Source organism: Siphateles boraxobius, unplaced genomic scaffold, assembly GCF_051911475.1.
Source record: "Siphateles boraxobius isolate OS27281-9 unplaced genomic scaffold, OSU_SipBor_1 29, whole genome shotgun sequence".
NCBI classification, from domain to species: domain Eukaryota; kingdom Metazoa; phylum Chordata; class Actinopteri; order Cypriniformes; family Leuciscidae; genus Siphateles; species Siphateles boraxobius.
Genome location: NW_027508908.1, coordinates 20,851,948 through 20,876,097, shown reverse-complemented (window position 1 = coordinate 20,876,097; position 24,150 = coordinate 20,851,948). Strand labels below are relative to the sequence as shown.

At 36.8% G+C, this 24,150-nt stretch overlaps 1 protein-coding gene across 1 annotated transcript in view; it reads left to right on the top strand.

The window, feature by feature from the left end:
* Positions 1-24,150, top strand: part of vps8 (VPS8 subunit of CORVET complex) — a 138,627-nt gene that overhangs the window by 5,160 nt on the left and 109,317 nt on the right. The window contains exons 7-20 of the mRNA XM_077246890.1: positions 3,488-3,612; positions 3,738-3,824; positions 3,910-3,977; positions 5,009-5,162; positions 5,870-5,929; positions 7,396-7,503; positions 9,431-9,511; positions 9,597-9,767; positions 10,654-10,728; positions 14,108-14,143; positions 14,231-14,321; positions 14,578-14,624; positions 16,799-16,888; positions 21,252-21,298. Coding sequence (XP_077103005.1) covers positions 3,488-3,612; positions 3,738-3,824; positions 3,910-3,977; positions 5,009-5,162; positions 5,870-5,929; positions 7,396-7,503; positions 9,431-9,511; positions 9,597-9,767; positions 10,654-10,728; positions 14,108-14,143; positions 14,231-14,321; positions 14,578-14,624; positions 16,799-16,888; positions 21,252-21,298 — 1,240 coding nt within the window. The remainder of the gene's footprint in view (positions 1-3,487; positions 3,613-3,737; positions 3,825-3,909; positions 3,978-5,008; positions 5,163-5,869; positions 5,930-7,395; positions 7,504-9,430; positions 9,512-9,596; positions 9,768-10,653; positions 10,729-14,107; positions 14,144-14,230; positions 14,322-14,577; positions 14,625-16,798; positions 16,889-21,251; positions 21,299-24,150) is intronic.

Below are 24,150 nucleotides of genomic sequence, written 5' to 3'. Positions count from 1 at the left end.
ACACACACACACACACACACACACACACACACACACACACACACACACACACACAATATAAGATGTTAAGCCATATACTGTAGAATTCTGTGTAGTGTAGTTAATACAGTATGGTACAATTAGTCTTCAACTTAACATATACTTCTATAGCTCCTGTGGTTTTTGCTACTGATGATACAATAAAGTTTTATTATTATTAATTTTAAATTGTATTATTTTTAAATTTTTCATTTAATTTACAAAAACAGTTACTGTGTCTGTGTAAGTGTGAAAACAGTATGGATTAAAATAACTAAAATAATGCAATTAAAATAACTAAATTTCAGTTGTCCAAAATGTTTTAAAGGGGCCTTTATCTTTTGACATAAGAGTTCTTTGTACTGTTAAAACATCCTGCAAGTTTCATAGATTAAAACGTCGTCCTCATTATGCATTTAATCAAGCATTTAATCAAGCTCCAAAAATGTCTCGGTTTGATATTACGGGATCTAAAACATCACACGGGCAAATACATTGCAAATGATCCTTGATTAAGATTTTTTTTTTTACTCTTCCATTTTCTACAAAATAACACATTTTAGATCTTGCCATACTTAGAAAATTTTATTGTTTTACATTACGTGACCAGGTATAGAAATCACACTTAAAGTAAGGCTAGTTAAAATCACACTTTTCAAAGACAAAAATATTATTTTGAAGTTTTTGTTGCTTAAAAAAAAAGAAGTAATTTTAAGTTATCTTAGAGCCTGGGAAGTTTGCAGAGGCCCCCTAGTGTACCCATGACCCTTGTTTGAGAACCACTGCAGTAGACATACGCTGGTTAACACCATTAAAACCACCTGCCTAATATCGCATATATCCACGGCCCCTCATGCTGTCAAAACAGCTCTAATATATCAAGACATGGACTCAACAAAACCTCTTAAGGTGTCTTGTGGTATCTGGCACCAAGACAGAAGTAGCAGATCCATCAAGACAGAAGTAGCAGATCCATCAAGTCATGCAAGTTGCGAGGTGGAGCCTATCGGATTGCTCCATGGTCCAGTTCTGACTCTCATGTGCCCATTTTAGGCACTATGATGGTGGACAGGGGTCATCATGGACAGTGAGTGGTCTTCGGATACACCGCTTCATACGCACAAAACTGTGAAGTACTGTGTGTTCTGACACCTTTCTATCATGGGCAGCATTAAGTCTTTCAGCTATTTGAGCTACTGTAGCTCTCCTGTGTGATTGGTCCAGACGGGCTTGCCTTCATTTCCCACATGCATCAATGAGCCTTGGGCACCATGACCCTGACGCTGGTTTACCAGTTGTCCTTCCTTTCACCACTTTTGGTAGATACTAATCGCTGCATACCAGGAACACTCCAAAAGACAAGCCATTTTGGAGACGCTCTGACCCAGTCGTTTAGTCAAACCTGCGGGAATTAGTACAATTATGCACAATACAAGCCCTTATTAATCGGAGCCAATGAGACAAGTGAGAGGAGGCAGGTGTGTTTAACTTCGCCATCTGAGAGAAGAGAGCGAGAACATGCAGCTAATGTTATTGTCTGTGCCACTGGCAACAAAACGGACTGGATCGGAATCAGAAAGACGTGAGACTGACTGGCTGGTTCCTGGCTGGTTCCTGGCCGATCATGTGGAAAATTGGCTGATTCCGATCCCTGGCGAATCGGTGCATCTCTAAACAAAACAAAAGTAAAGCGACAGCCCCTCATGGACGACTGCTGCTTAAATTAAACAAAACACCAACATAAAGTCCAGGCCTGGGGGCTGTTTCAGAAAGGAGGTTAAGTGAAAACTCTTGAGAATGTTAACCCTGAAATGAGGCAAACTCTGGGTTTTCATTTTCAGAATGGGAGGTACGTCAAACCTGAGAAAGCTGAGCTAGTCAAGCCCGTTTCTGAAAGAGGGGTAACTTATACTCCGAGTCAGTTACCGTGGTATATCAGAGCAGGGAGGAAAATGTGCCTCGCTCTTTCTGAGAGTTTTTTGTGTTGTTTCCTGCACACAAACTCATGAGATCCATCAAAGAGGAGTTTCACATGATTGCAGGACAGTGGTGGAGAAATCAGTTTAAATGAGGCTAATCTGATAAATGACGTTCATTTGATAACATCTTGCTGTAACCTCTGAAAGTAACCTAATAATTAGATTTTCCAATGTGGTTTGATGCATTGATGACATGCATATTCCCATCATCGCACCTTCCGAAAATGAAAGAGATTACTTTATGGAATGGTCATCTTTATTTCCTACAAATACAAAAGCAACAGTTATTCTTTTTCCTGTTGGATTTTAATATTCTTCCAATATTGTGTATCTCCTCTTCATCTATCAGTCATGGTGCAGGTGCAGCCTTCTTGCTGTTGGCCCAGTAGAAGTCAAACGTTAATTTCATTTCATTTTTAAAAAATTAATAGGTTGGATTAGAGAACATTTAATTATGTGAAAAGAGCATTATACTGAAATAGACACTGAATTATATTTATTTAATATGTCAAATGTTTGTAAAGTCATGTAGCCTACAGCAATGAACCTTTTATGCTTAAAGATTTAACTGATTGAATTATGAATTTATTGTTCGTTTTTAGTTGCTGCCACTTTTTTTCTTTTTTTTGCCTGTGGGATATCATGCAAATGAATATTAGTTCAATAACTTACCTTTCTGTCAGTTTTTACCTGATAATATAACAGTGAATAAGAATTATATTTGTGTATTGACTCGGAAGTATGTGGATGTCTTTTTGTTGGGTGCTGTTGCCATGGTGAATCGTAATTTCGGAGCTCCATTGATCATGGCTTTTCATAGTCGTGGTGCACGTGCTTAACTCAGAGTTAAGCTACTCAGAGTTGATTGAACAAGCTCAATTCAGCTGTTCTGAGACTGAAAACTCAGAGTTTCCCATCTCAGGGTAAGTCAACTCAGAGTTCAAGTTTTAACTCTGAGTTTGTTGAACCTCCTTATTGAAACAGGCCCCAGGTTCTCTCTCATCTTGCATTGTCGTCATTCCTCCTTTTATCCTTCTTGTGCCGTTTCCACGGCTCTCCGCGCTGTCCGGCTTGCCACAATAATCAGTGTTATTCAATACACCTGTCAGTGGTCTTAATGTTGTGGCTGATCCTTGTGTATGATTTAATAGGGAAGTTGATAATTGGCCAGGAACAGTGAACTGTCATTTTAATTCAACATGAAAAGCACAGCAAAAATTCCTGTGCACTTCGAGCAGTGTGAATGCTCTAACCTGTTAAAATGGGCACCAAAAAATACATGCTGTTTGCATGTCTAGTGTGAAATGAAATACTAAGAGCATGTTAAAGCAGCTAAAGCATCTTATTTGTAGTAGAATAATAATTGCACGCTTTTTATTTATTTGTGTTTTACTTGCGGCTGCATTTGCAAGTATTATTACAAAATTACTATTTGCATAAATTCTTTGCTTCGACTTTCCTTTTTCCTAATTTGTAAATTATGATTTCAGATCAGAACCAGGCTCTGCGTCTCTGCCTGGGCACCACAGCGACAGGAGCGGAGTATGGTGCGGTGTCAGCTCTTAGTATTAATCATGACTGCACACGACTACTGTGTGGTTTTGCCAAAGGACAGGTGAGCGGCAACAAACCCTTAAACTGACAAACGATCTCGATTGCGAATAACTTTCATAATGGTCTGGTCAGATAAAATGTTTATGTACATATTTAATGGGAAGTGTCCATTTATTTTTAATGCAGATCACCATGTGGGATCTGGCCAATGGGAAGCTGCTCCGCACTATAACAGACGCCCATCCACCCGGCACTGCCATACTACATGTGAAGGTTCTGCACATCACTTATGTATGTACTTCACACATTTTGTTGTTAATTGACATTGAATAAAGCACTTTTCTCTCTCTTTCTGCAGTTCACTGACCACCCGGCGCTAGCTGTATGTAATGACAGTGGCGGATCAGTGTTTGAGCTGTCATTCAGGTGAGATGTGCTTTATAAAAGTCAAGATATGATTGAATTAAAGTACATCGGTTTATATTACATGAAATAACTTGTATTTAATTTGATAAACAAAAGTGACATTGTAACATTGTAGTACAGATAAAGTTTGGGCAGGGGGCAGTAGAGCTTCATCCATTGTCTGTCTGACATTGACTCATAGGCTGATACTGAAAACTAAAAACCTAAAACAACATTTTCATCACTTGACTTCATGGTGTTCCATGGCACATCTAATGTTTTGGAAATACTTTTTACCCTTCTCCTGATCCACAGAGAGATCCCAACTCACTTTGTAAGCTCTTCGCAAGCCAGGCTTTCACAATAAAATACTGCCAAGAAAATACTAATAATGTCCTACAGAAGCATCTGAAATGTATCCAGCATTAATCAGAATCACTTTGATGACTGCAGGAGTATAATTACTTTTCATTAAGAGTTTGAATGTGATTGGTTAATGCCAAACAGAATGCCATGCCTCATTTAAAAGGGTTTTCGCATTTAAATAATTATATATTTTTTTGCCCTAAAAGTTTCTATTTGTTTATTACATGAAGTTTGGTGTTTCAATATTACATTAAAAATAGAAAAATATATATTTTTTAAAGCTGCAATTTTATTTTATATTTATTTTTATTATAAGCACTAACTGAAATATTTAGTATTGTGTTCAAATTTGCATCACATTTCAAATTTATTTTCTTTTTTCTTTGCTTTTCCTGCCAATGGCTTAGAATAGAGCTCTGTCACACCCCTCGACTTAATAATTCCAATAGATGCCAAAAGAAATCTAATTATCCGAATCCGTATCAATTGATGAATGGTGTTATCTCAGTAGTCTTTCATGCCTTATTGGAGAAGGAAATTTTCCTTCATTCTCCACCGAATGCCTTTGTTTAGTGAAAAAACAACCAAATTTTTATAACCTGTCAAGGCATCTTATCATTCACTGCTGTTTTGCTGGCAATCTATTATCAGTGGTTCATAATCTCTCTCTCTCTCTCTTTCTCTAGGAGGGTAATGGGAATGAGGACGTGTGAATCCAGGTGTTTATTCAGTGGTTCTAAAGGTGAGGTTTGCTGTGTTGAGCCTCTACATGCTGGACCTGAACTGAAAGATCATCCCATTACCCAGTACTCCCTTCTGGCCATGGCATCACTCACTAAGGTATACTCATAAAGTACAGTTCTCACAGTACTATATCAGCAAAATTTATAATGATGTTAAGTATTATTGCGATATCTCAATTAATGTGTGGATGTGTCGTTATGACTTAATGAAATTTTCAACTGCTGATTCCAAGAACTCTTTAGATTTAAAAAAAAATGCGAATCGCTGTCATTCAGGAATAAAATGGTGTGTGTGGTTGAATCAAGATTACAATCTTTTAACGATTAATTGAGCAGCTCTAGTATTTGGTATAAAAATAGTAGACTAAACAATGGAATTTTAGAAACTTGAAATTTAGAAACAGGGTAAAAAAAGTATTTTTTTATGTTTGTCGTATGCAACAAAAAAAAATTCAGTATCATTACTCCAGTCTTCAATTTTACCAACCCTAAACTTATGAATGGAAGTGTGTATCATACATGTATATGTCACTGTATCACTGCATTAAATTGGGTGAAATTTGTGTTGTCAAAGGGCTTATATTTTTCATTTATTTGGGTGAAATCTATAATATCTTGTGCTGAGTTGTAGGCTTTTTTGCTTTAAATTAAGTTTTATTTAGCATGAAAGTAATTGATATCAGTATTGTCAGATGAATTACTTCTTTGTTTGAGGCACCAGTCAGCCACTAACATCCAAACACAATCAGATCCTCTCTGTCTGACTGCAGTTTTATTCAGCCTCTGAACTCTTTATTTTGACAGATTCTGCTGATAGGACTGAAGCCTTCACTCAAAGTGTGGATGACTTTTCCCTACGGCAAGGTGCAGTACACACTTTCATTCTCAGAGTGTGTTTATGCCCGTTTCTGTTTTTCCAGCAGCTATTGACACAGCATCTAAATCATGAACTTATACCCTCTGTATTTAAGATTTATGTTAGTATTTGTTTTCACAGCACGTACATTTGAATGTCTGCATCTCTAGTGTTTTTCCTCTTCTCAACAACTGCAAATATAATGTACAGGTTGATACATTTATCCTGCAGTACCTAACTTTACACAGCCCTGATCTCAGTGTAATCATGCATATTTTAAGGTTAGTTCACACCACCTAGACAAACGCCAGCAAACACGTCTGTTGGGTTTTGTTGGATCAGTATGTGAACCCGGTCGGCGTATGTTGGCGTTGGTCGGGGTTTGTTTTCACCCGACTGAACATGTTCACAATCAGCTTTTGTTGGTGTCTGTTGGGGCAGTGTGAACATTACAGTTGTTTTTCATAAAATTATAAATCCAACAGCAGACTTGTTTGTTGGTGTTTGTTGGTGTTTCTCTGAGTGGTGTGAATTGGCCTTTAAAGAGTTAGTTCACCCAAAAATGAAAATTCTGTCATTTACTCAGTCATTTCATTCCAAACCCATTATACGTTTGTTCAACTTCAAAATTGCAATTGTATTTGACAGCCCGTGATCATAATGCTTATGGAAAAGATCCGTTTTGTTGCATTTGTTGAATTTAGAGCGACATGAGGGTGAGTTTTCGATTTTAAAGTTGGCGTGAAATAATAATTAAAAAAAAGTTATTGACAAATCATGTTTATTTTCTTATGTTACTGGTGTTACTGTAGATGATTCACCAATGCACATACATTTGAGCATTTTCGCCCAAATAATTCATTTCACTCAGAAATACTTCAAAATGCGGAAGTAAAGTTGGTCTTAACTTTCATTTCATGCTTTAGAGCAAATTATCTGCAAATTGATTATTCTGACTAAATTTAGACATGTCAGTGCATGATATCTGCCACATCATTTTAGATAAACACTTTTTTCTGTAAGAAAACTGTAAAACTTTTTATTGGAAGTTACATTTAGATTCCACATTGGTCCTTAAGTGACTGTTTAACTGTTTTGCCTGTGTGGAGGTTGTTCTCTTCAATTAAATTTAGCTAAATTGGATTCAATTACTACAGAGCACTTTGACCAACTGCCCATTAGCATGCACATATCACTCAATTTTGCCTTCACATGATTGATTTGGGTTATGATGGAGTTTTTGAGGTTCCTGCAAACATTTTCTTTGTATCCTTTTCACTGAGGAAAAGTCAGTGTAGTGAGGAGTGATGATTATTTCTGCTGGTAGGAAATGATGCCAATTAAGTGCAAAGTCTAAAAAGCACCAGCAAGTGTGGCAGTATGAACATAGCAGGCAGGATAAGAGTGTTTTTGGTCTGGACTTTAATCATTGCAGTTCTAACCATCTCATACATTTTTACGTTTTTGTATGCAGACGGATCCTACGAGCGTTCCCTTGTTGGCGTGGCAGTTTGTGGCAGTACAGAAAGCAATCAACCCTGTTCTGGCCTTCTGTAGAGGAGACACCATCCACTTCCTGCTGGTATGTTTGAGCAACACTCTTTTAAAAGTGATAATTGGAATCTTGACTTAAAGGTGAACTGTGTCATTTTAATTATGTTCGAACATCTCAAGTGGTCGGATATACTAATGGTTTGGGGAGGGACAACTGTACCTGTTTGTCCAAAATAAGGACATAATGTGATTTAAGGAGAAAACTACACAATGATGAGCCAAAACATCATGACCACCTGCGTAATATGCTGTTGTTCCTCTGTGTGCTGCCAAAACAGCGCCGAGCTGTCGAGGCATGGACTCTAAAAGACCTCTGAAAGTGTCCTGTGGTATCTGGCATCAAGACGTTAGCAGCAGATCCTTCGAGTCCTGTAGGTTGCGAGGTGGATCAAACTTGTTGATCCAGCACATCCCACAGATGTGGAGGCCAGGGCAACACATTGAACTCTTCATCATGCTCCTCAAACCATTCCTGAACAATGTGTGTAGTGTGGCAGGGTGCATTATCCTGCTAAAAAGGTCACTTCCTCCAGGGAAACATGAGGGGTGTACCTGGTTTGAACTAATGTTTAGGTAGGTGTTATGTCAAATGTACGTCCGCATAAATGGCCGGACCCAGTGTTTCCCAGCAGAACATTGCCCAGAGCATCACATTCCCTGCACCTGCTTGTCATCTTCCACATGAAGTGCACCCTGGTGCCATCACTTCACTAGGTAAATGGCACACATGTACACATCTGTCCACATGATGTCAAAGAAAATGTGACTCATCAGACCAGATGACCTTCTTCTACTGCTTCAAGGTCCAGTTCCGATGCTCGCTTGCCCATTGTAGGCGCTTTCGGCGTTGGACAGGGGTCATCATAGGCGCTCTGATTGGTCTGTGGCTACACAGTCCCATTCGCAGCAGAGTGTGATGCGTTTCAAAGATTCTCTGACACAGTCACCTTGCCATAACATTTTGGCCCTGGTCAAAGTTGCTCAGATCTTTATTCCTGCCCATTTCTCCTGCATCCAACACAATGATTGGGAGAACTGATTTTTTCTTTACCATATAATCTACCCAGACCCTAATATGTGGCTTTGTTAGGAGATGATCAATGGTATTCGCTTCACCTGTGACTGGTCATAATGTTCTGGCTCATCAGTGTATATTTACGGATACATTTTTGCTGATTGGCACGCAAGAATTTTTAGGACCAAATTACCTGATCCTTAAATTAGGGGTGCACTATTAATCAAATTAAAACTGAAATCTCAATATGACTTGGTGAGATTATCAAACTGCAAAGGCTGTGATTTAATTCAATATATGCGCTGTGTGTTTTAGTGTGGAGAGAGGCACTATGTTCTTTTACATGTGAGAAGCCACAGCGACAGACGACAATGCATAGCAAACCTGTAGCCTATTTGTTTAAATTTAATTTTAAATGGCAATCACAATATCTGTCAGAAAAAATGCAACTTGATTTTTTTCCCTCTAATTGTGCAGCCCTACTGCTAATCACTTCTTGTGGACAATCACTCTGGAGCCACAGAAACTCCGGGCACTAGTTTAACATTTGCTAAAAATTAAAATCAGTAATACATATGTTGCTTGCAAAAACTTTTGAGTTTTAGCACTATCTAACAATAGCCATTTAATAAAATAAAATAAAAAAACAGAATAGCAAAATACAATGGATTAATAAATAAATAATATTGAATATAAAATAAGTAAAAACAACTAAGTAACTAACAAAAAAGCCCAATAAATGCATACTTGGGCATCTATGGTGAACAATGCTTTTGGAACCAGATGGTATAGCTACAACATCTTACAGCCTGGACTAACTGGACCATGATACCCAATCAAACCTTGACCCCTTAGTCCGAACCGTGGCAAACGAGTGGCATACTTCACTTTTAATAAAGGTCATACAATAATAAACCCAATCTATTGTTTTGGTGCACAGGTTAAAAAAGATGAGTCTGGCACCATCCATGTCATCAAACAGAGACAACTCCAACTCAACTGTGACCTCATCAATCTGAGCGTGAGTCAGACCCTCATTAACATTCTTTTGAGTTTGATTACTTTTATGGCAATGTGCAGTTTCATGTTCTCTTGTCTATTGGCAGTGGATAAACCCCCGAACGCTTGTGTTAATGGACAGCACAGAGAAGCTGCGAGTGGTGGATCGGCCCAGTCAGGAGGAGCTGGAAACAGTGGACATGGCTGAGTTGCAGCTGGTATACAACAGCAGCCATTTTAAATCCCTCGCTACTGGTGGAAATGTCAGCCAAGCACTGGTAAGTTTTCACCATTTGGTCTGGTGCATGTTATAATGTGCAACAGCAAATGCTCCCTTTGATGTCATTGGATCAAAAACTGCATTAAAAACCATTATAAATAATTTTTGTCATTTGAAGTAAAGCTAAAATAAAAAAAACATAACCCGTTTGCAGTAAATTAGCAATACAATTATTAAAACTGAAATAAAACAAATGAAAGCTAAATATATTTTAAAAAAAACGAATAAAAAGACAACATCATATAAAATAAAAATTACAAAAAAAAAGTTAATTCAAAATATTACTAAATACTATAATAGTATATATATAATAGCACTGATCAAAAACAACTGTACAATATACTCAGTCATAGTCAAGTAAAACATATCAAATTATTTAGGTTTGTTGCGAAATTTCAATTATAATTCTGCTATGTCATTCACGTTGCTACATGGAAGTTGCATGGTAGTGCACTCTTTGCTGAATTTCTCATTTCCATGGTAACAACTTTAATTGTTGGATCAAGGGAGATTTCTCTTTAGACCCTCATATATTTCTAAGGAGGAAATGAATGACATTTTTTACTTCCATAATCCTACTGCTTTATTCTGGCATTGAACTATTCATGTAGACATGAAGGTTAATTTGAGCCCAGCAGTATACAATTTACATCTGATACACAATATACTTTAGGCCCGGTTACAATACAATAGCCCCGGTTGTGAGAGCAGAGATTCAAGATTCATTGGTCATTAGGTTCAGAAACGCATGAAGAACCCAATTTATGAGATGTGAAGCTTCTTTCTATAGTTTCTCTGTGTCAGGCATATAGAGACAAATGAGTTTTTGTTGTTTGTATATAGTGGTGAAGACATTAAATCACTATTGCTATGTACATCTTCAGGCACTAGTTGGAGAGAAGACATGTTACCAGTCTGTTTGCAGCAATGCAGGGCAGATTATGTATCTGGGAACAAAGGTAAAGCCACTCATGATAACACTGAACACAAGCACATAAGAATGGCCTACTGCCTACGTATTTCTGTCAAAATTTCAGTTCTACGCAATTAGTATTTTCCCATAGTTACTAGCAAACTCCCTCTGTCATATTGCTAATAACTAGCAATCACAACTCAATATAGAATTACTGAAAAACAAAACATTTTAACACTATTTTAAAACATAGCATTTTAGTATGCATTCCAGAAACTTTAAATGCCTTTACCGTAAAGGTGGATTGTATCAGTATTGTTTTATTCTGTTGTCCTCAGTTTAATTTTGTGCTGAAATTTCTCAATTTCGATACACTGTGTTGCAACAGATGTTGCGGTGGCTACTGAGGCTAAATACAGAAGGAGCAATGCATAGAGTCCATTGTCTCCACCAATACAATTAGATATGTGGTCAATCAATATTTCTGAAATATTTGGTTAAATAAATGTACAATCCCTCATTGATGCAATTGAAATAAATGCTTGTCGTTTTGCTTAGTTTCTGAACGGAACTATATCAATTTTAATGTTTTAGCTGCAGTGTTCTTTGTCCTCCTTTCCAAATAGAAACCACTTATAACCAAATGAAAAGCTAGTTAATAATGTTTAAAAAATAAGAGTACACTCTGCTGTGGGCAGCTACATCATTAAACAAATGCATGCACTTAGCTCTGAATCTGTATCTAATTTGACAAAATTGCAAGAATAAGGATGCGGAATCTCGCACAGTCACAGCAGTCAGCATGTGACTTTTCTTTCCATCATAAGAGCCTGTGGGGACAGGAGAACAGAAAGGGGTTGTAACTCATCTGAAATTTGGAATATGTTTTGATCTTTTGTTTCATTAAAAATTATCAATGTAATTTTATTATTAAACGGTTACCATTTAAAAATATAATGATCTGGTTTGGCCTGTCTGTTTGGTCTGAAGAGAGGTGACTTCTTTCCAATTCCCGGTTATGTCAGTTAATGTAATAGACTGCTATCCAAAAATGTTGTTAAAGTTTCCAAAATACAAATAATTTGAAAGATCTTAACGTTGATATCCAGTCTTTGTTTTATGATATAGATGCTTCAGCAACAGTAATATAGCTATTTGTGTTGAGAGCACAAATGAAATGAAATCCATAACACCCATATAAATCCAATCCACAGAACTTTGGAAAATTGTCCTTGAAAGGTTTATCCTGTCATTTTTCTCCAAGAAATGATACATTCCGCACACCGTTTAACTGTGTATATGATGTTGTAAATTAGACTCTTACAAACAAAATTAGCCGGCCTCTAAATAAAAACAAGGCGATAGTTATACTCATAATATACAAGCGGTGTGATGTCTTAAGATCATTTTCTCTGTATACCACCAGCCTTTGTGATACATTTTTGATGGACAAAACATTTAGCCAATGAGAAAACGATTTTTAACAGTGTGTGGGATGTTTTTCCCCATGTGAAAAACTGGCTGAGAAAAGTGTTGGGCAAATCATTTGAAAAACTGGCTAGTGGAAATTCCGTCTTTAAAAAGCTGATTTGATGTACATATTAAACTAATTAAATGTTTTGATCTGAACTAGATTATGAGGGATTATGCCAGTCGCCATGTCACTCCATGTGTTGTCCCTGCTTAGCTTGATCCTCAAGATTTGCCTTGCCAAAGACACTGGAACTTGTCATGTATAGATATTGGTTATGAAGATTTAGCTTTATTACTTTTTTAAGGTCTACATCAGAACTATCCAACAAATAATCTTTTTTTTTTGTTTGTTTTACATTTGTAAATGTTGTGTAATTGATACATGAGATTTGCAAGGGTATCTTGTGAACTCTGAGACTGGTAGCACATGCTGTGTGGCTTGTGTTCGGCTGTAAGTTTGTCTGACTCCTCTGAATGAACTCTGGCACACTCAAGTGCTATTATGCTAATACCCTGAATATTCATCGAGTTCTGCTCTCTGCAATGTCCTTGCTGAACTTCCTGTTACCTGCAGCCAGAGCGAGGGAAGGGAAGAGAAGAGAAATGGAAGGGAAAGAGGGGCAGCTGGAGGGAGAATGAGGAAGAAGGATTGCATTCAAATTGCCCGTGGGTTATCCATTAGACATGGAAGTGGGCCAGCTTTGGGAGGTCACATTAATTCTTGTGCCCTGTATCACTTCACCCAAGTGCTGCTTATTTAATAGTTCAGCCAGTGCTTGAATAAACACCTCAGTTTTATGAATGATTCTAATTTTATGCTCTGCCAATACATTTAATATATGTACCTCACTGGGCTCAGATATTTTTTTCTCCAGCTTGTTCTGGTTTTTACTTGCATTGCCAAAATTTTCACTAGTCAAATTTTCATTATTTCACTAGTAAAATATTTTAGCAGCATATGTGAATAAAAGTATAATATTCTAGTGTTCTCATTTATTATTATTAGTATTCTCATAATACCAATCAAAAGTTTTTGAAAAAGTCTCATGCTCACCAAGGCTGCATTTATGACGTTCAAGATAGTAAAATGGTGATATTTTCAAATATTACAATTTAAAATAATTGTAATATATTGAAAATGTAGTTTACTCCTGTCAAGCTGAATTTTCAGCATCATTACTCCAATCTTCATTGTCACATAATCCTTCAGAAACCATTCAAATATGCTGGAATTGGTGCTTTTTCTTTTTTTCTCTTTTGTATTTACTATCACTTTTGATTAAGTTAATGCATCCTGCTGAATAAAAGTAAATTTCTTAAGAAAGCAAAGTTAACAAAGTTTGTTGATAAGGGAAGGAGGAGGAGGTGGCAACCGGCACATTTGAACACAATTTTAATCACAAAATAAACACAACAACAAAACGAAAGTAAAGCGGCAGCCCCTCACGGGCGACTGCCTCATAAACTAAAACAAAACAACATAAAGTCCAGGCCTAGTCCTCTCTCATCTTGCTCTGTCGTCACTCCTCCTTTTATCCTTCCAGAGCTCCTCCGTGGGACTCGAGACCAGTGTGGCGCGCTGGTGACTGGTTAACACTTGCGCCACCGGCCTCGCTCCGTTCCCATGGATCTCGGCCCCGTCCTGCTTGCCACAGCAGTATATATTTATTATTTTAAAAGTTTTTTTAAAAGCATCACTCGTCTAAAATTTCACCATTCTTATATCAACCCTATTGAAAATTTGATGTATTTATATCAGCACAATTTGAAATAACAATGTTTAATTTAATACAGAAAAACAAATGTTTAAGTTTGCAAGATATAAAAATCCAACTCGTAAAATGACAGTTCTGTCATTTGGCTTAAAACTCTTACACTGCCACAGGTCATTAGGGTACTCTTACTGTTGAACCCTGTATTAGATTGGTTAATTAATCACTGTTTTTTTATAGTCTGTGCATATCATGACCCTGAGGAACTGGCGAGAGGTAAGGCATTATTTTATAACACATCACTGATATCAGATAAGCATTAGTGAATCTGATAGTGATGAGGGTCTTTCTGATGTCTTGCAGCGTGTGGACCATCTGTTGAAGCAGGAGAAGTTCATGGAGGCTCTGTCTCTGGCCTGGTCCTTCCACGAGGGCACCGCCAAAGCTGTGTTGGGTCAGTCCTTCTGTAAACATCCACTCTAAAATGTGTTTCTATTGATTTATTAGTTTTTTAAAATTATTTATTTCTGTGAAAATGCTTGGAGTTTTGAGCCTCTCAGTCTTTAATTTTCCAAGACCATAAAAGATTTTGAAAAAAAAGTCTCCCACCAAAAGAAAAAAAGAAAGAAAGATGTTTGATTTAGGGTTTAAACAGATTTGAATGCTCCAATTATATCACAAAATCCTAATGTGATGCGTTTATGTTACAGGTCTATTTGCAGACCCTGCTAAGAGAAAAGGTGTGGTTGCGGACAAGGTAAGACTCTTGGAGTTAATACAATGACATCTGAAATCTGGGTCTCACCATGAACATAGCCATAGAAGCTGGAATGGTGTTAAAAATTAAAAAAACGAACAAAATAACAACAACAATGACACGGGTACATTTACACGACAACGATGAGCTAAAAATTGAAACTGAAAATGAAAACGATCCTCGTCCATACTAGCGTTTCCACTGCGTTTCAGAAAAGATCTCCGTCCACATTACAAGACCAAAAACTCATTTCACACGACCATTCCTGCACACTGGGCATGCGCGTAGTGTAAACAATTGCCGACTGTTGTCGATTGCTCCAATAATAACTTGCCTCTTGCGCATGTAGGCAGCTGCAGTATTAGCCTATGCAGAGTTTAACTGCACAGTGGCTGCTAAAAAGGACAACAAAGCCAGCAAAGCTTGCCGTTTTGTCTCCATGTTATTGTTTACACGGTCATCGAGGCTTGACTGGTATAGAGCTGTTGAGAGAGATGGCTCTGGTCTGTTACGGTGCGTGTCCACTGGAGCAGAGCAGAGCGAGCGTTCAATAAATTCCTATGGAAGCCCGCGAGTGTGAAGCTCAACCTCCATGGGAGTAGTTTGAAAACGCTCGCTCTGCTCTGCGCTAGTGGACAGGCAGCGTAACAGACCAGAGTATTCTGGTAGTGTAATGTGGGCTGCCGTGCCTTCATTTTCAAAAGTCTCCATTTTGCTTTGTTTACAAATCTGAGTTTTCAAACTAAAACAGGGTCAGCAGTGTTTCCAAAAGTCTCCGTTGTCGAGGGTCGAAAACTCCGTAGTAGTGTGTAGACTCCAGGCGTATCCATAGCACAAGTTATGCGTTTTTAAACAAAAACACACTACTAGTGTAGGGCTGGAACAATGAATCAATGCAACGCGATTCATGGATCAATTCCAATATTTTCCGAATGCATCGCCATTCTCTCGGAATCGATTCTGAGGTTAGTTTTTTAACCGCAGATGGCGTTATAGGATAGTTTTTAACCGCGTGCTCAAATGCTCACTAAGAAGAGCGCTCGTGCGTTCGACTGAGTCTGAGAATGTACTTGCACCTCAAAGCTTTTATGACGTGAGATTAATGTAAACCGCCCACTGCAAACACCCTTGTAATTCGCTTCAACCTGTTTGAACTTTAGGAATGATTTTTTTTTTAAAGGTTCAAGTGGTATGCGCAAGGCATTGGAGGCAAGCAGAGTATGGCTGTATCTAAAGCATGCAGTGCCATCTGCTGTTAAAATCTAAGCTCAGAATTGATTCGAGAGAGAATTGTGATGCATTCGGAAAATCTCAGAATCGATCCAGAATAATTTTCTCGATTCACGATGCATCGATTTATTGTCCCAGCCCTACACACTAGTGTAAACAGGGCCTGAATAAGAAAAAGAGGCTTGTCTAGGCCATAAAGTACCACTAGAGATGTTCTGAAGACAGTTAGGAGGTCTTATGGCCAGTCTTCACTCTTCAGTTCTTCATGCTGGGGTTTTTAGGCCCCAAGTAAAATAAGTCCTCACTGTGTGACATCATACATGGAGGGGGAAGTGTGGTAGTATGGGGCTCTGTTGCTGTATCCAGTGTCGGCATACTTAGCCAAAAGACATTTTGCAGCACCCTCTGGTTTACTTTAGTTTGCTAATGGGTAATGCCTAAAAAAATGGGTAAAACCTAAAATGGATAATAAACTTATTTCAGTTCAGAATTCTGCGTATTTATTTAATTTTCTCGTCTGGCATTAGCCAAAGTGCTAATGTTCATGTTGTACCTTAAATCACGCCTTTTAGTTTACATATATGTGAAATTTTTTAGCACTATAAAGGTTCATACAAATAAACATATCTAATACCTGATACTTATTTTAAATAAATATGTTTCAATCTTGACCCTGTAGTATAATATATAACTTTAAACTTATCCATAAATCCAAGAATTAACTCTACTCTCAAACTCCACCGGAATCCTGCCTCTATTATAGTAAGAACTTTTTTTTTTTCTTTTGAGACTCGATTTCAGAATCAAGTTATCTATCTGTAGTGCTGTAAATGATAGTTATGATGGCTAAATGAACTTCTCATACTAGGTATATAAAAACTATTCTCCATTTATTTTTTGAGCAAAAACAAATAGCAAATTCTCCTGCTTTTCTCTCTTCACAGATGGTGGAAATGTTGTTACAGTATGTGGATCGCTCTCTGAAAAAGTGTCCAGAGCAAGGGAAAATCCAAGTGATGGAGCAGCACTTCCAGGTAATGGGTCACCCAGAGAAGCACTCTAAAATGGTGGGGAATATTTTAGGGAATCATTAGGTTTAGACAAAATATTTTTCCATATCTTGTTATTTAACAATTTTGATATTATTTAATGAGAGAGTTAGACTGAGCTGAAGAGTTTTTCAGCATAATAGAATCTTTTTTAGAGAGGTGAGAAAGAGAAGAGCAGACTCATAGAGCGATGCAATCTCCTTTATGTCCGATTTTTGGCCTGCGGCATCCATTTTTAAACTGCATCTCATAATGCGGAAACCACATACAATAATGGCTCACTAATGTCATCTCTCCTCTGCCTCTGGGTCTCGCTCGTTCTCAGATTTCTTTTTGCCATTAAGAAGCACTCTGTCATCACAAAAATAAGGCACTCACCATAGCCAAATGGCAGATTTAGCTCTGTGTATCTAGGGCAATGTGTAATGTTATGCTGCTCTAACTGCCTGTCTGTTAGACACACTTTTTTACTGTAAAAGGAATATGCACATTTAATTACTTCACCCATGGTCATTGGACTATGATTCTTTAGAAATTAGGATATTCACAATATATTCACAATTGTATGTTGCTGATATAAAATGAAGAAATGTAAAATAATTATTTTAATGTGGATGTTTTATTCGGACAACAGAACATGTTATTAGAGTTGCTTCACAATCCTTCACTGACTCCTGACTTGCGTTCATGAGTGTTAAATGGATACTTCACCCAAAAATGAGTAAACGATGACAGAATTTTGGTTTTTGGAAAAAAACTAGAACATTTTTGGGTGATCTATGCCTTTAAGACAGATATATATTTTTATTACATCTCTGACTTAAACTTCTGACAAATTGCACAAGCTTTGGTTCAAAACACTAATTCAGTTCACAGATTACCTGTTGCATCATATATTAAAATGTTTTTTGTAAAAATATAAATAAATATCGCTGGTTATTTATTATAAGTCAGCCCTCTGACAAACTCAGTTTGAGTTCGAGTTCTAGCTTGAGGTCTTTTCCCTATCACATTTCCCTCTCTTCTCTTTTACCATTTCTTGTCTCTCCTTAAAAACGAAGGCAAAAATAGAGGCATAAAGTTCACAGATATATAATAAAAAAACATGCCATGATTTTTAGTTGTACTGTTTTACTTCTTGCATTTACATTTAAATCTACTTGGCAATAATGGCTATTAGACTATTAATGGCTTATAGTTATTTTAAGCTATTTTAGAGAAAATACATAATTATCAATGTGTATATTGTGTCTGTAAACATTTTTGTTTAGCCATATTGCCCAGTCCAAATGTTAATGCATAAAAACAATTATGATAAGACAATTATGAGACAATTATGGTAAGCGTCATTGGTTTGAACCTCAAAATTAATCTCCTTTATGTTCCTCTACATGGTTTGTGTTTGAGCCACTTAATTTAAGTCCCTGTAAAGACATTTTTTTTAACACCTTAAGCCCACAATATGCACACAGGGTATTATTCCTCTGCGTTCCCTCAAACAAATTATGGATGCAGTTTCTCCTGGTCTGTTATCAGTATTCAATAAATGCTTACATACCGCCACCTTTCCTGTCTGCTGTGGTATAATCATATCTTAAAAAAACCTACATCTCTTTCCTGTTTTCGGCCAATTTCATACCTGCCTTTTATTTCAAAGATCATGGAGAAAGTTGTACTGTCTGTCTTATCAGATAATTCTATCAATCACGTTTTTAAATCAGGTTTGTAAAGCTTTACATGTCATTTGAGACTCTTAAAAGAGCCGATTGTATGCTATCTTTCTCATGACTGATTCTGGTAAATCCATGGCTATAGTCCTTTTAGATCCAAATGCTGCATTCAATTTGTTTGATCACGAGTCACGACATACTTCTAGGCAAGGCAAGTTTATTTATATAACACATTTCATACACAATGGTAATTCAAAGTGCTTTACATAGACGAAATTAAAATAATCAAAATAAATAAGAATAATTAAAACCGTTAAGAATACAAAAGAAAGTAGAATACAGTACAAACAGTCGGATGCACAGTGGCACAGTGCTCATTCAGTAAATGCACAGCTAAACAGAAGTGTTTCGATTCTGGATTTGACTGTGACTACTGTAGGAGCACATCTGATCTCTTCTGGAAGCTGGTTCCAGCTGCGGCTGGCATAGTAGCTAAAAGCAGACTCACCACCATTGGTATTTCTATCTTCTGTCACGCTTAGTCTTTTGTTGGACTTTGTTGTACTGTATTACAGTGGTTTCCCTCTTATTTGTCTAAATAGGTGGTTTACTGTTTGCCTGGGGCATCTCTCATCTTCCAACATGTCTCTTGGTTGTTTTCACCGTATATGCTCCCCCCGGGCTATTTTTGATAAATACAGTATGTTGAGTCTTTTCATCTATTTGTCTACAACACCTAAATCTATCTTCCCTTACAGCATAACAATAAACACTCTCTTCAGCCATTGTTACATTGCTTGAGTGAACTTAAGTAATGGCTTTCAAGCTATAAAAAAACAAAAACAAAAAAAACTTAACTAAAAGAAATCTGAAATCGTATTTGGCACTAAGGAAAACAGTGCTTTTGATTCTGACCTCCGCTTTCTCACCCTATATAATACACAGTGTGCAAGGAATTTGCGCATCCAATTTGACTGCAGTTTAAAGTTTGACAAACAGATTGCTGCTGTTGTCAAGTCATGTTTTTATCAACTTCGCCGCCTTAGTAAATTTGAGCCCTTTTTATCCGCAAGCAATTTCGATGTACCATCTCGGCTTGACTACTGTAATTCACTGTATTATGGCGCTGCTTAGGATTCCATTTCTCATCTGCAGCTGGTACAAAACACAGCTGCTAGACTGCTCAAAGGGAAGCGCAAATATGACCACATTTCATTTCTTTGAACCTTAAGAACTTGTGACCACCTACTCACTCCCCCTAGAGTTAAACGTAAAAAATTGTGGTGATTGTGCTTTCTCTACCGCTGGACTGAAACTTTGGAATAGCCTTCCTCATTATATTAGGCATGCCTAATCTATCACTGCTTTTAAATCATATCTTAAGACCTATTTATTCTCCCTGACTTTTAACTTTCCCTATGTATGTAATTTTGGGTCTCTTATATATTGTTGATTGCCTATTGTTTGTTTGTTTGTTTTATTTTGTTTTTATCTTGTTCCCTTTAATTCATTGTGATTCTTTTATTCACTGAAAAGCACTTTGGTCAACCTCGGTTCTGTATGAATGTGCTCTATAAAAATACATTTATTGATTTATTTGATAGACAATTAAGACCAGTCTTAGTTAGTCAAATTAGGTAAATGAGTCAGCTGTATTCAAACATACTATGTCAAAAATATTTATATTATGAAACCCAATAATTACGTTGGACGTAATGGGTGGAACTAGACGGTCCTACCACACCCTATCCCTTCTAACACTATCGCTAAACAAAACTCCAGCCATTATGTCCAGAGACGGGGAGCTGGACATCATTTGGCTCTGCACTGAGCACCACTTGCAGAAATGTAATAATTGAATGTAAAAATAAAACACTAAAACACATAATACTCACTGTATGAATTAAATATAAATTGATTCTTATTAAAGATGCTAAAGTTATTCAGTCAAGAGCAGTGAGAGTTTTACTTTTTGTCTTTTGTTACCTAAAGGACAGGCGGCCGCAGGTATAGGCTGCTGTCACTTTAAGACCGAATGCACAGGTCTACTATACTGACACACATCCAGTTGTTTGCATTCACTTAAGACATAACCAACTGTGTTGACGTGAAATCTCCAAACGATGGACATTTTGACATAATTGTTTGTATTTGGCTGTTCAAGCACAATCAGGATCACATTCGGTCTGAGAGAGGCAGCTTTCTGTGCTTTTGTTTCGGGTATGTCTCAGTCAGCGTGAGCACCGCATTGAGTACTTTTTTCTAAACTTATTGTGCATAATAAAACTTTTAAAATCATGCACATCCCGCTCTTTAATTTCTCATATATGCATGTTTCTTTATAACATTAATGTGTGTGTGTATATATCATACCGCCCAGCCCTAGTTCCATGTTAGATTAAGTGTAGGAGACAGATTTCTTTCTCATTCTCTAGTTCACTTTGGCAACCCTGAAGTAAATATATTTATGTATACAGTTTATTACAGTATGCATCTGAATTCATGAATTCTCTCTCTCTCTCTCTCTCTCTCTCTCTCTCTCTCTCTCTCTCTCTCTCTCTCTCTCTCTCTCTCTCTCTCTCTCTCTCTCTCTGTCTCTGTCTCTGTCTCTGTCTCTCTGTCTCTGTCTCTCTCTTTTCTTCTTTTCCTTTAAACCCGATCACTCCTATTCTCTCCAGGACATGGTTCCTGTTATGGTGGATTATTGTCTCCTTCTACAGAGGACGTAAGTGTATAGACACCTTTTTTCCTACACACATACAGTAAAAACACTTCTATAGAACGGTGTTATATGTGTACACTCAGGACACAGTAAACTCTGAGCTTGTTTATTTTCTGGGAAGCATGAGTTTGCCAAACATGTCTGAAGCATTAATTACATGTTCTGGTGGTTTCAATACAACCTAAGCTTTGTGGACGCTGCTGTGGCATGGCATCAATTACCACTGAAAATCATTTCAGTAAAAAAAACATATATATATATATATATATATATATATATATATATATATATATATATATATATATATATATATATATATATATATATATATATATATATATGTATAATGCATAAATAACACTACCGTTTAAAAATTTGGGCATGGTAAGATATTTTTAAAGGCTTATATTCACTAAGGCCACATTTATTTGATCAAAAATACAGTAAAACAGTAATATTGGGAAATATTGAAATTTCAAATTACTGTTTTCTGTTTTAATATATTTTAAATTCCTGTGATGTCAAAGCTGACTTTTCAGCATCATTACTCTAGTAATCTTTCAGAAGTCTTTCTAATACGCTGATTTGGTGCTTAAGTAACTTTTTTGATTATTTTCAATTTTAAATCAGTTTTCTGCTTAATATATTTCCTGAAACCATATTTTTTTGTGATTATTTGATACATTTTGATAAATTCAAATGAACAGCATTTATTTCAAATAGTTTTTTTTCTGTTATGTAAATTTTTACTGTTCCTTTTTGAAACAACATATTTTGACCGCTGAATGCTCTTAAATGCTGGCTCTCATTTACTTTAAACAGTTTTTCTACGTTTTTTTTTCTTTTTTCTTTTAACTTATTTTTGTTTTTCTTGTAAACAACAGATGCTGTAGACCTTAAATTGATTCCGGAATCTTTAACTTTCTAAAAAATATAATTTTTAAAAAAGTTTTTAATGTGTAGAGTTCCTACTCTACAGGAAGTGATGTGAATGACTGTCACTGTGTTTCCTATGTTGTCTTCTACATCTTCTGTTCTGTCACTGTCAGATATAATCTGCTTTGTGTGTGTGTGTGCATGTGCGTGTGCGGGAGTGCTAATGAGAATCTGGAGAGGGTGAGTGGATGTATGTGCATGTATGTGCTTGTTTGTGTTTGCTGATTAAAAGGTGGGAGAATATCTTGAGTCTTGTGACAATGTGTTGCATAGTGTTAAATCATAGTTTGTTTGTCTTTGTGTTAACACTCACACATATAACCCAGCAGAGCGGAGCTTGTTAACTTGAGGAAGAAGTGTGATGAAGAGCAGATCTCAACTCAGTTGACTTGTTGCCCCGCTGCCTTTTCAGACAATTACTTCGCAGGTAGTGTTTGCGAACGAAGGTGGCTCACAAAACTGATTTCGGACAGACTTCTGAGGCAGCGTAGCGGTTTTGATCTAATAAAGCAACAGAATAGAGTGATAACCAAGCAAATATTTAGTTGCTACAATAGTAATTTCTCGCTATAAATAACATCAAAAGTGGGGAAAAGTTGGTCAAAAACATTCATTTGCACAGAAACTGACCATCAACTATCACGTGGGGTATCAAAGGCAGTAAAGGATACATCTATGCTGCCTTTAAATATCGATCAGATGAAGGTTTCTCAGGAGACAGGAAGTGAAGCTAACATTGGATTCAGACTGCCTTGATGTATTCCTACCTTGAAATACATATTTCAGCTTTTGGACATAGCCCCTTTCATGTAAGCTCCAGCAGCCACTCAGCCCAATTTCAGCATCAGGTCTCAGATCAGCAGGATGCAGCACCCCTGACCCCCCTCCATCAACTTCCCGCTTTTCTACATTAGTATAAGCACTTTATTCAGCCACACAGGATTTATAGCTGGTTTGTCAAAAGTTAATATTCCTCTTATTCATTTTGGACAACATGTTTTTTGTAGGTGGTACTTTGATGGCATTGTAGTAATACTGCAGTACTTCGAGTAGTTTTTACATTGGACATCAAGTGGTGAAACACTTCTTTCTTCCACAGAAGAAATAAACTCATACAGTTTTGGAACAAGATGAAGATGATTAAATCATGACAGAATTTCTATATTTATGGTTTTTAAGAATGAGGGCAGTTTCTGGACAGTTAATTTTGAGTCAGTTTGAGTCAGTACTGTTGAAGATCATGCTTTCCAGCGGTTCTCAGCCTTTTTGACTCAAAGGCCCCCTGTTGTCCAACACAATATTCAAAGGCTAAAGGCTAAAGGCTACAATATAGGCTAAAATATCTCCTGTTTATTCTTATTTTTAAAACTTTTTTTAATTAACAGAACTTAAGAGTATTATATATTAAATGTATTAACTACAATTCATTTTGTTATTCTAAAGTTTAAAGAACTGTATGTTCTTGGATAACAACAGTAGTTACAGATTGTTTAGTTATTGATTCAATAGTTATTGATAGTTTTTTTTTTAGATATTGTTTTATAAGAAAAAAGAGAGATTAGTATATTCAATACTTTTAAGTATTGCTAATACGTGTTGCGCGATTGCTAATAAGAGACAGATATCAGCGCCACATGCGAGTCCCACGGATATAAAGGAATAAGGACATTTAATTCTAACGAACGCAAGTGCTGAATTACTACTCATACAGGTCAGTTTATTTGACGAATTACACTTATAAGGTAACGCAGCGCTGTTTCATTTGGTCTAATGTTACACTATCATACTAAACAGCATTTGAGTGTGTTGAAAGTTATAATGTTATTCTGTGTGTTAGTTTGTCTGTATGAGACTAGCAGTAAGCTAGATCAACAGTACTGATCATGTTCTAACATTTCATCATGTTTTGAGCTATATAA